Source organism: Echinops telfairi, unplaced genomic scaffold (genome assembly GCF_000313985.2).
Source record: "Echinops telfairi isolate 266 unplaced genomic scaffold, ASM31398v2 ScPeMD7_31;HRSCAF=116, whole genome shotgun sequence".
NCBI lineage: Eukaryota > Metazoa > Chordata > Mammalia > Afrosoricida > Tenrecidae > Echinops > Echinops telfairi.
Window position 1 is genome coordinate 33,884,211 of NW_022103928.1, and position 12,934 is coordinate 33,897,144.

Below are 12,934 nucleotides of genomic sequence, written 5' to 3' on the forward strand. Positions count from 1 at the left end.
TTCCCTGGGGACCTTGCTGCTCCATTCCCTTGCTTTTCTGCTGCACTCCCCCAGTGCTTTGCCTCGGTGTGGCGGGATCAGATCGGTTGCAATTCCCACACTGTGTCTCTGGTGCTGTCCCCCGCAGGACCATGGGCCAGTGAGGGGCATCATGTCTCTTAGTGGGGCTGGCCATGTGGTCCTCTCTGTGGACTGGCTGCTCTAATCGAACCCCCCAAATCTTACTATAATTATCAAGTGCATTACTTCACCATGTCAATGAAAATTGACCTTCGAGACTACGGATTAAAGTTAAATTGCAAATGAAAGGTTAGTCCAGTTCGTTTTTCCTCGTTTCAGTAAGGGAAGACCAACCAAAATCTTGCCCACCAGTGGCATGAGGAACGGACTACAGCAATTATATGTTAGTCATGGTCCATGTTCCTTTAGACATCCGTCTGTCTGGCTGAGAGAAGCCACTCTGTACTCACCGAGCGAGGCAAGCACCACAGTCAACTTAAAACCCGGGGAGAACCAAGGTGATGTTTTCTGCTTTTGTCTCTAAGAACCAAAAGTTGAGTGGCATATAAAAATCCAAATCTTCTGGAACTAATGTTCCTTTAGATATGGTTTCTAATTTTAAGTACCTGAGCTTGATTATTGATCGCAATGTGTCTTTAAATGAATAGTTTAAAGCTTTCTCCATAAAAATGAACTATAAAAAATTATAGCTGCTCTCTGGAGAATAAGATGCTGTCTTGATTTCTAAACGTGGTTGTCAGGCTGTGAAGTGTAAGCTTCTCTTTCTGATGATGGAAATTGGCTGCTCCCAGTTCTCTCCGAGTAACTTTCTCTATTCTCCTCTATCACCCAACCATCTGGGAAGGGGAAAATCTGACATCCCTTCAGATTGGTATACTGATGGCTATCGTCTTTCTAAAATGCTACTGCGTTCATTAAGTCCAAGGAACGGGCTGTTTTCTTTCCCTGATCTCAGGCTATCTCCGGGAGCCAGTGGCTGTTGAGATCGCTCTGATTCTTGGTGGCTCCCTGCGGGACAGAATTGAACCGGGTCCCCTCAGGTTTTCGGTGGCTCCTTTTTTCGGATGTAAATTCCAGGCCTTTCTTCTGAGAGGCCTCTGGTTGGACTCAACCCTGCAGCCCTTTGGTTGGTATCTGGGTGTGTTTATCATTTGTGCTGCTCAAGAACTCAAAGTATTGGTCTTTTTAAACACTCCAGTCACGACTTTCACAGCTGGCTTTATTAGCCTTTTTACTCTTCCTTCGATATAGGCTAGGTTGTACTTTTATTAAGACTTAGGTGAAGTTTTATATACTCTTGTGAGGAAAGTAGGGAGCGATAAAGTCTAGAACGTGCATGAAACCCAAAAGGGATAGCAGGAAATTAATAGCACTTCCATAGCTATTATCTGTCATCACTCCCACAGTCACACTGTGAAATGGGACAGAGGGGCAAGTTCATTTGCACTGGAGAGAACGGTCAGCCATCCACCCCCTGGGGACTCTGCCCAGGCCCTGTGGAGACAGCAAAGGGCTGCGAAATGCAGTGTCTGCAAGACATGCAGCTGAAGAGATAAATTAGGTGAACAAGGGTTCGCAAGAATGGTAAAGGAAATCAGAAGCCTAGCTGAAGTTACCATCTAAGATAACACCACAGAGTACGTCAGAGAACAACACAAGCGTCCAGTCCACGCGATGTACGGTCTGAGAAAGAGAACGACGCCTGAGGACCCAGAAAGAACGAGAGGGAAATGGGAGCCTGGTCAAGACGCACAAATAAGGGAAACGTCATTTTCTTGCTTCCATCTTCACTAAAGGACTCGAGGGGCGTTCCTCGGGCGAAGTAAACGTTGTCTTCTGCCTCCTGGGAACAGAGCCCACAAGTGATGTCTGTGAGGAGAGACCTACCGCCTCCCGGGCCTCAGCAGCAGCCGCGAGACATATCGGGGATGGTGGTGGGAGAACGCTTGACTCTGTCACAAGATTGTTCTTTCCCTTCCTGAAAAGATTCAACGTTTCATTAAAAATGCCACCACCTCAAGGTCAGAGAACCCGCATCTCTAGGACCAAAGCCTGGAACCGGGTGAAACTGCTAGGCCCTAAGAAAGGAAAATGAGGCCATTCAGCAGTAGACTTCTCATCTCCCATGAAGAAGCCCCGGGTTCTGTTCCCTGGCAAAGTATCTCATTCACAGCCACCAGCTGCCTGTCAGTAGTAGACTGTATGCTGCTATGATGCTAGGGGTTAGTAGAGCTTTCAGACGAAGATGGACTAGGAAGAGAGGTCTGGTAATCTGCTTCCAAAATCAGCCAATGAAAGCCCCATGGATCACAGCAGTCTAATCCACCGCCAGTCCTGGGGATGATGTGGGACTAGGCAGTTCAGCCATTGTGTCACCATGGGTCGGTAGCTGGTTCTATGGCAGTGATACTGTAATGAAATGCACAATTGGGAATCATGTAGTCGCTAGTATCACTGTTTGTCTTCCAAAAGCTTTTGACAATTCGCCAATTTTTATGCCACAGAATTAACCAGAAAAGTCAGGAAAGAGAAAATTTTTCAGAGAGTTTCCGCAGAAGAGAAATGAGGCATAATGTGATGTAGAGGTGATTCATATCAGCTGAAACTAACAAGAAATGGCCCAACTTTCCTGACTCCAACCCCTAGCATTTTTCCTGACCACCTTATTTTCCCAAACTTTTGCAATCACTAGTACTTTCCACCTAAGGACTGTATTGGTTAGTCTAAGTATTGCCATGACACATGTGCATTTCCTGAGAAGTTACCCAAAGCCCTAGGTCTCTGGCTCAAACCATGGTTTTTTGCAGTCGCTTCCTATGCTCGTGGTAACTGGATAATGAATAAGGAAACCCAATGAAGAATTTGAATTCTGCTGATGGCAAAGAGTACTGGATTCACGGTGGACTTCCAAAAGAACAAACAAACCTGTCTTGGAAGAAGTTCCGCAGAAATGCTCTGTTGAAGGGAGAACGGTGAGGCTTCGAAGATCCTACGTACTTTGGACATGTTGTCAGAAGGGCTCATTCCCTGGTGAAAGACATTGTGCTTGGTAAGGTAAGGTCCAGTCAACAGGAAATATGAAAACTATCAATGAGACAGATTGGCCCAGTGACTACACCAATGGGCTCAAGCACTGTGAAGGTTGCACAGAACCGGGTAGTGTTTGTTTCTGCTGTGCCAGGTCAGAGCCGGTGCAGATCCAAGTCAGCGGCATCTAATGACATCGATTGCTCCAACAGTGTCACGGGCTCCATATCAGTTCTCTTTTGCTCGTCAACAACTAGCACCCCAGAACTCAGAGGCCTGAGGCAGCAGCCGTCATTTGTTTCGTTGACAAGTCTGCAAGGTGCGCTGGAATGTATGAGGTGCCGCACCTTGGTACCACAGGGCATCCTCAGCTGTGAAAGATTCCTGCGGAGCCTGAAGAGCTACCTTCAAGATGCCACATTCCCATGGGAGACAAGGGGTTGTTGACTGTCAGCGAGGCACCCAGCCAGAGCTGTAGGCTGAGACTTTGGTTGCTTTTCAGGGATACTTTGGGATTCTTCATAGCACGGTGGTTAGGATTCAAGGGGGAGCATTGCGAGAGAACAGGGTATAGTGCTTGACATGTTCCTTAGGACCCTTTCCACTGCACCCCTTATCAGGGAAGTAACTCGCCCAGGCCTGACAAGGAGGAGCCGGGTGCCATGTTGCTGGGATCCCAGTCCCATTGTAAAAAGAGCATGTGGGATGGGACCTATGCATCCGTCGGTGGAAACTAGAATTTTTTACATACTCTAATGTTTTATTTTCATATTTGAACATGACACAGCTGATGAAGTCAACACCAAATATTTATTAGCTCTTTGCTAACCATGTATCATGCCACCCAGTCCACAGCCAAGACCAGTGTTTAAAGAGTATCATGAGATTGAAAAGCAATGGCCCAAAATAGTACAGAAAAGTTCTATCAGAGTTCGGAGAAGAGAGAGACAGTATTCCTAGCTCGGAGATGAGAGAAGCTTTGAGCCAGGAACAGGCAACATACTTAGACAAGGGAGGTCATGGTCACGTTAATAATGTGAGTAAGGCAGAGGGTGGAAAGGCCCTGGAATATCAAGGCTCATTGCTTTGCTGCCATGGAGTGTAAGAAAAGAAGGGAGAGACACCACAGCAGGGAATGAGTTAGGCGTTCCAGTAGAGGAAGTGCAGTGAGGACTTTGCAGGAACTGGTCCATGATGCAACGCTCACGGAAGAGTTTAAGGTGCATGGCAGCTGTGAACTTGACTTCCGTCCCTGGCATCTCAGCCATAGGTTTAGAGAATATTAACATGCACCCTATGACTAGATCAATAAAGATAGCTCTTCACTTTGGCGCTCCTTTATCCAAGAATAATTTCCCCATATCTAAATTACAGGACTCGTTTCACTAAGCCCTCCGCTTTATCTGTGGCAGACAGGCCAGCCCCTGCCAGCACCCAGAGAATCATCTGGAATGTGAGGTGATTTTTGCCCCCTCAGGCTATAGGACAACACTACCTAAAGTCTTAATGATGGTCCACACACAGAAACCAATCTCAGTAGTTTCAGCAGACAAGGAGGAATGATTGTCGAGGGAGTGCAGAGAAGGGGTAGAGTCAGGCCTCCTATTTCTCCTGAAGAGTGGCTAGTAGTTTCAAACTGCTGACCTTGGAGTTAGTGGTCCAAATTGTAACCACTGTGCCACCGGGACTAGTTGAGGTAAAATTCCAGAAGTGAGAGGTAGGGTTATACAGCACTGCAAACATCCTCAAAACTGGAGTCGATGGGAATGGAAAGTATCAACAACCCGAGAGAAAGCCAGGGATATGGAAGAATCCAGGGAAACAGGGAGGGAGTCATGCTTATAAACCAAGGAATATCAGGCCCTTGCCCAAACAAGATTTCCCATCAGAGCAGTTCTCCACACCTATTGATGAGAGTCACCTAGGAATTGCAATAGTAACTAGACGGTAACTTAATCCCAACAAAAATAGGTATTATATCAGAAGCTTTGTTCTTCTAAAGCCCCAAATATTAGAACACTTTTAATAACTTTTCCTTAGAGATAGATAGATAGATAGATAGATAGATAGATAGATAGATAGATGATAGATAATCTCCACCTAATGAAGTTCAAAGCCTATACCTTCAGTATTGATTATGCCTCAACAAAAAGAAAACCAAAATCCTTACAGCTGGACCAATAATCAGCATCATGATAAACAGAGAAAGGATTGAAGTTGTCAGAGATCTCATTTACTTGGATCCATGGCCATTACCTAAGAAAGCAGCAGTTAAGAAATCAAATGATGCATTGCAGTGGGCAAACTTGCTGCAAAGATCTCCCCAAAGGGTCAAAAATCAAAGATGTCACTTTGATAACGAAGGTGCCTTAACCCAAGCCATGCTTGGTTTTGTTTCAAGTATGTCTAATGCATGAGAAAGCTGGATAAGGAGCTGGAAGGCCAGAGAAGAATTGACACCCTTGACAAAGGTTATTGACAAAGAAAATTGAATGTACCAGGAGAAGAAACAAATTTGTCTTGGAAGAAGTACAGCCAGAATCGTTCTTAGATGAGAAGATGGTGACGATGCATCTGAGATACTTTGGACATGACATCAGAAGAACGTCATGCTTAGTGAAGTAGGGGGCTAGTAAAAAAGAGGAAGACCCTCAGTGAGATGGATCAGCAAAGCAACAACGGCTTCAAACCTGGCAATGCTTGTAAGGATGGTGAAGGGCCAGGCAGTGTTTTGTCCTATGTTGCATGGGGTCACTATGAGGCTGACCTAATGTCACAGCACTTAACCACAACTGTATATATATATATATATATTTATACACACACGAGGGTAAGCCAAAAGATTTTGTTACTAGGTACCAGTTCATACACGTGCAGGTTTGTTTTTAAAAAGAAAAATGTTTAAATACGTCTCTGTAATCAGTGAATGGCTACAGACATGTTTTCTCTGTAATCCACTCATCATCATCGCCGTCGAGTGCCTTCATAGCAAAGGTGCAGGTAGCAGTAGCTTTGCAGGGGATCTGTGGGGCCAGTTTAGTTCAGGGTAGACAGCCCAGAAGGTTATAGCGACTTGTTCTGGGGTGATTCCAAGTGGTAAACGTAGTAGATTTTGTCAAAGCGCACAGGATGAGCATTGGAGCTTATTGTAAATTCTCTTTTTAAAAATGAAAACTACATTGGTAAGAGAAAGGTCAGGGAATATGCACCAAGGACATTTTTCCCATCACAACAATGCACCTACCTGTTCGTTGTTTGCGGGTACGAAGGGCTGTCCCTTGGTACCCTCATTTCTATGGGAAACCATATCTATCCACTCTACATCCTTCATCCTGCCTCTTCTGACTTCTTTTGGTTCATCAAACCTCAAGAGCGTTTCAAAGGTACTAGATTTGATTCCTTTCAGATGCCAAAACTGGCGCCGTGATGTGGTATAAATCAGAGTATGGAACGCCTTAGGGAAGGAGTAGAGAGATGGAAAGACGGCCTTCAGAAGGGTCTAGACCAAGATGGAGAACATGTCAAGAAATAACAGCTTCGCATTTTGATTTCTTGTTTGTTTGTTTGTTTGATAGAGGTTCCTCTGATTTTGTCACGAAGCTTCTCTTTCAGTAGCACAGGTCTCTCTCGTTCATTTTTTATTAATTCATCACTTTATTGGGAGCTCTTACAGGTGTCATAACATTCTGCCGTTCAAATAGTTCAAGCATAATTGTCCAATTGCTACTACAATCAGTTTCAAAACATTTTCTTTCTTCTTGAACTCTTTGATATCAGCTTCCCTTTATTCCCTCTTTCAGCCTTCCTTCCCCCAGTAATCCTTGTTATTGTTATATATTATTAATTATTATATGTATATTTTTTCACCTACAATTCTATTTTTCACTCCCCTTGAGTGGAGTTCTACAGCCTTCATTGCTGTCAGCTCCTCCTTCTTCTCTTCCCCCCCACCCCTCCAACGGTCTTCCCATATCCTCAGGGAATCACTATGTCTGTAGGGTCATCCATCCTGGCACTCCTGCATCGAACTGTCTTACTTGTACTACACCTGAACATACATTGGTCTAGCAGTACTAATGGGGTGAAACATAAGCCTTAACAGTAAGGGGAGGAAATAATAAAGAACCAGAGGATAGTTATGAGTTTCATCAGGACTTTGCCATAGCCTGACTTCCTCACCCCACCCCCACCCCCACCCGCCCCTCTGCAAGGACCTGTACAGTTGTCTTCCAGGTGGGCGTTGGGTCTCCACTTTGTCCACAGTCCTTCATATCCGCTTGATTGCTCGTTTTTGAACTTCTGAGACCTATACTCGTCGACCCCTCATAATCACACAGGCTGGTGTGCTTCTTCCATGTGGGTTTTGTTGCTTCCCTGCTCAATGGCCACTTGGTTGACTACAAGCCTTTAAGACCCCAGACACTTTTTTTTTTAATCGCTGAGCACCATCATCTTTCTTCACCACATTTGTCACAGTACTTTTCAAATTTCCCTCATAAGGGAGAGTAGTTATATTTAAAAAGTAAAATTTAGCTTTTATTATTTATTATTATTATTAGGTAAGTTTGAGTATGACATTTGCATCTATTTCAATTTAGTAACTTTCATTGAGTACCTGCAATGTAACAGGCACTGTATTAGGTCCTGGGGATAAGTCCAGGTTTTAGGAAGGGACAAACCAGAGACTGAGTCATTTGCACTACCCAAGGACCTCAGATGAAAAAGTAAATGTGGTTTTGTTGTGTTTTTTAATAGTTTTATTTGCACAATCATCACCATAATCAGTTCTGGAATATTTTCTTCCTTCTTGTACTCATTGTTATTAGCTCCCCATACCCTTTCAACCTCCCCTCCTATCCCTCGATTAGTCCATTAATCCAATTACTGTCTCTAGAGATTTACCTATCCTGGCTTTCAGGGATAGGTAATCCATAGATTGTCACAACAATTTTGAAGAGTTAAACCTTCTCTCAGGGTTCTGTCAAGGTGGTGAATCCAGTAGGAAGGCAAACTGCCCCAGAGCGAGCAACATGATCACTGCTATATCTGTCTAATCACCAGGGCCCCACGTGTAGTGCCAGACTGAAAGAAAGCCTCTCCTACAAAGAATCGTGTAATTGTTTCCATTGTTACTGGGAGGCCAAGATTGAACTGCACAAGGAGATTGCATCTCTTGGTTAAAGAAAGGCAGACTCTTTTTTCCTCAGGATCTTTTCTCCCACTTATCTGTGGTATTTCAGTGATTGACAAACCAACAAAAATATATTTATTTAGGGATTATCTATATTGAAAACTAGGCATGGGATTTTTTTTCTGTCAACATGACAGTAATATCAGCTGTTTGAACAAAAGGAGAGGTATTTTTCCATTCAATCCTGAATGCTGAAAATTCTCCAGTTTACATTCAGGAAGACATTTGGTTTTATTGATCCTGCCAGCTGAATAAGTTTAAACTCCTATAACCAGGCAAGGAGAAGGTTGATTTTCTCTTTATTGTAAAGGTTATTAAGAGGAAAGCAGATTTAGAAGTTATTTGTCTTTAGACAATCCTATAGAATAAAAAAAATTTTCTGTCAAATCGATGCTGGCTCATAGTGACCCTACGGAAGCAAAACTGCTCAAGTATATTCCAGAAGTTTTGTTCAAAGCCAATGCTTTGCCAGTCTAAAAGTACAATGCTCTTTTGTGAATACTAATTTTATTGTGCAAGAACATGCTTTGTTGCAGATGAAAGTAATGTCCAGTTCTATAAATGTGCCTGCTACGATTGATAATGTGTTAAACTCCACATAGAGCTGAAACATTATACATACTACTTAGATTGTCTGTAACTCCATGTTCTTGCCAGAAATGGTGATTCAAAATTGTAGCGTGCAGTCTACTGCCGCCACCACCTGCTGTTGCTGTACTTTCATCGATGCTTATAAATACACAAAAGTTTATACCTGAATAGTAAATAAAATACACACTTACCAATGAAGACCAAGAACTTCTATAATGAAATAGATTAGGCATCTTTCTTTTTCTTTCTTTCGCATACATACCTTTTCAGCTTATTCAGATGTAAGAATGAAGCATCTAAAATACTAAGTGAAGGAGGCTTTCTTGAATTTCTCTGCACTCTCTTGGTCTGTGCTTGGTCCTGACTGCCAACATAGTCCCATGTCAGACTTTAAAGAGAAAGAGCCAAATCGCTCAGTCAATTCTCGACACTGGAATTGCTTTTCTCTTCTGGGAAAGACTCAGAAACTGAAGTGCTTCTAACACGTCTGTGAGGAACAAGAAAGCCTCCAGAAGGCGGTGAGTTGGCATGTCAAGAGGTAATGTATTGGACAGACAGAAGGCCTCAGCATGGAGAGGCCTCGGATGGTGCCAACAGTTAAGCACTTCACTACCAGCCAAAAGGTGGCTGATGCAAACCCACCCAGAGACACCTGAAAAGAAAGCTCTGGGGATCCTCTGCCAAAGGTTGCCATCCTAAAATACCTGTGCACACACGGGGTCTCTGTGCTTCAGAGTAGATTCTGACTCATAAACAGCCACCTGTACTAGCCTGGGTCGAAGGCCTGACACTTGGCAGGCACTCACTCACCAAGGCAGAAACACTGCCATAAGCGCTTGCGTTGCTTTCAGGACTGTTCTCCTGGAAAACTTCAGGGTGTTGATGTTCTGGGGAAGCCACATCCATCCATCCAAGGACAGCCACTTCACTGCCTTCTGAGAGAAAGTATCCGACTCCTAGAAATGACCACCATATTTTTTCAAAACGAAGTTATGCAAATCTGATCGACTAAAGTAAATGTTTCATAAAACCAATGACGGTTTAAATTGTGGGACTAAACTGTTTGTATATAAATATTACCTTTTATATTCCATTTGAGTTTTATGTAGATGAACACATTACTTTAATGACCTGCATTTACAGAGGGAGAGTGGGAGAGCTGCTCCCTGCAATCCTCGCCAGCCAGATGGCTGCCTTTTCTTGCATGAGATTAAAAGATGTTTCTCATTCACTGCGATGCTTCTGAGGCAAATTAATATCGCCAGCTAAATTGCTTGTGTTTTCGGAATAAAATTTAAAGAGAGATTTTTAAAGCACTTGGTGTCCCAGGTTCTGCGAGCAGATTGCTCTCCAGGTAGAGCAAGCTGGGTTTAAGCATTCGGTAATTAATGGAAAGAATTCTGTGTTAATTGACTGCTTCGGGAAAGGGAAATATAATGACTCCTTATTAATCACGGAAAGAGGTGTACAGCATGGAAGCACCACAATAATTGCCCGAACAGTGGAGAAATGTTAATTAATGAAAAGAACAATGATGTAAGAAATTAGCTACATAACGCTGGCTACCAATGGAGGTTGGGCTCTAGAAGGGAAACCGCAGAGTATTGCCTTAAATAACAGATACTTACAATTTTTCTTATCACCCCAATAATTTAGGGAAAGAGATATTAAAATTACTGCTGCCAATGTGACTTAGAGAAGCCACCACATTCACCCAGAACTGCATTTATTCACGCCGTTTCGCTTCAACCCATAGGTCCATCTGACTGCTAAGGACAAAGGGAGTAGAAGAGAGCGTTCCTCTCTCACCTGTTTGTTATTTACTGGCAACAATTCAGATGCACTTTGAGGACAGAATGTCTTTTTGTTTGTTTGTTTGTTTGTTTGTAAAGCTAGTCTTTAAGTACTTGAGAAGAGAGAGAGCTTCCGTGCAGTCCACCAATCATCAGAAGGCCAGTGTATTAAACTGTAGGGCCGCTCTCAGAATCAACCCAACAGCAGGGAGAGGGATGGAGTCATTCCTAGCCACAAGGCCAGACGGCCTATTGTGATCCCTCCGCTGTGTCTCCAGAGCTCCCAGGCGAGACCTTTCCATCAGCACTATAGGAAGGGTGACAGCACAGAAATCAGGGGACGCAAGGGCGGGGACAACACCCATATTTAGCAAAGCAAGCCAAGGGATAGCATGCCCTGAGTGGATGTGGGTGGCTTGCTGTTTGTTCCCTGTGGGTCCTCCTGTGCAAATCGCTACTGACTCTTGCTTTCCTTTCATTTCAGATGGAATGTTCTGGGGCTGCAGGGCGCTCTCCTCTGCCATTTCATTGAGCCTGTGTACCTCCACAGCATCGTCGTGGGAAGCCTGCGCCACACGGGCCACCTGGCCCGCGTGATGAGCCACAGGACTGAAGACATTGGCCAGCTGCCAACTTCCTACCATCACAACCAGCCTCTCCTCAGTGGTAAGAAAACACCGTGTACATATATGTACATTATATATCGGACTATTAGAATAGGTAACATTTTTAAGTGAATATGTACTAGGACTTAGAACACCAATGCATCCTTGTGTCATCTTACTATAGTGTCTACAAGGCACTGGTAAAAATAAAGACTAAGAAGAATGTGCCCACCTGATAGGACAACCATACACACTCCCTGGCCCTGCTCTCTAGTTAAAGAAAAAAAAAAATCCTGATAAAGATCCACATGCATGAGATTCACTTAAAAGTAAAATGGATGCTTGCACATCAGTGTTCATTACAGTTTCAAACACAGTAGGTAGGAGGTGGGGATGAACGATCTAAGTGCCCATAAACAGACGAATGGCTTCACACAATGTGGTTTATACCTACAGCAGAATATTGTGCAGTCATGAAGAGAAAGTCTGGCATATGCTGTAGACTCTATCGGGGGATCTTGAGAACATTGTGCTAAGTGAAATAAGTCAGACGTCAGCGGACAGATATTGTGCAGTTCCACTTAGATGAACTGTGTAGAATAAGCAAAGGCAAAGAAAAAAGTTTATAAGTGATTATTAGACATCTTTATGTTTACCAGCTCCTTTAGACATGACAGTTACAAGGACACAACGATGTACTGGTGTAGCAGGGGCTAGGAGTAGGAGGAATTAAGGACGTCTGCTTAAAGGGTGCTGAGGTTCTTGTGGGGCTGGTGAACAACCTCTGGAAATCACTGGTGATGGTTGCAGGGCATTGCAAAGGCAATGAATCGCACTGAGTAAGATCCTTAAAAATGGTTAAAATTGCAAAGTTTATGTCATGAGCATATGTATTTCCAAAGAGCTTAAGAAAAAATTAGAATTAGCAAACTGGACTTTTTCCAACTTTTCAAAGCCCCCTTGTACACATAAGCCATTTTTTAAAGAAGTTTTATTGTGGTGATGTGGGATGTGTTTTACCACAAGGAAGGGATCAGAGAGGGATCCCTCTGCTCCTGCGCAGGCCCTGCCAGAGTGCAGGTTTTGAAAGCACATTTCCGAAACAGCAAAGTCATACAGCCAGCACTGTGGACACGTCCAGAATTCTCTTAATCTCACCACTCCACCACGTTACTGTTCTGAGCCTCAGCATCCCTATGTGAAACGGGGCTGACTGCCGCTCCACCACCTAGACCTGCCCCGCAGCCCGGTGGCAAGGATCAACCAAGCAACGTGGATATGAAAACAAGAGCAGCTGTCAAGCTCTGTAGATACTCTCAGGTGGAAAAGAAAAAAGTCAGCCGTAGATTCTTGGAAGATGTCACTTATGTACTCTGGTCCTTGGCATGTCATAGTAAGTAACCTTTGAAGGAACTGATTAAAAGCCAAGGGTTGGAACATTTCTTTCTAATAACATCCTGTAAACGTCCTACTGGGGGCCTGGAAGAAGGCGTTGGACCGGTGAGTTACCTCCCTTTCTTAAGCGGGAGATCTCAGTGCCACCTTTGCCTGCAGAAGTCAGATAGGCAGCTGAAAAAGTAGGAAAACCACCCTCCGCCTTGGGGAGAAGGGAGGCACACTGACAGGTGAGTGATGGGAATCAAGAACAAGGCGTAGGTTTGACCCTTTGTTGACTGCTTTAGCTTAGCTGACATCAGGCACTGCCT

General features: G+C 43.9%; 1 protein-coding gene across 1 annotated transcript in view; it reads left to right on the forward strand.

Annotated features, from left to right (window-relative positions):
• ADARB2 (adenosine deaminase RNA specific B2 (inactive)) overlaps positions 1-12,934 on the forward strand; it is a 708,390-nt gene that overhangs the window by 660,648 nt on the left and 34,808 nt on the right. The window contains exon 7 of the mRNA XM_045290006.1: positions 11,108-11,289. Coding sequence (XP_045145941.1) covers positions 11,108-11,289 — 182 coding nt within the window. The remainder of the gene's footprint in view (positions 1-11,107; positions 11,290-12,934) is intronic.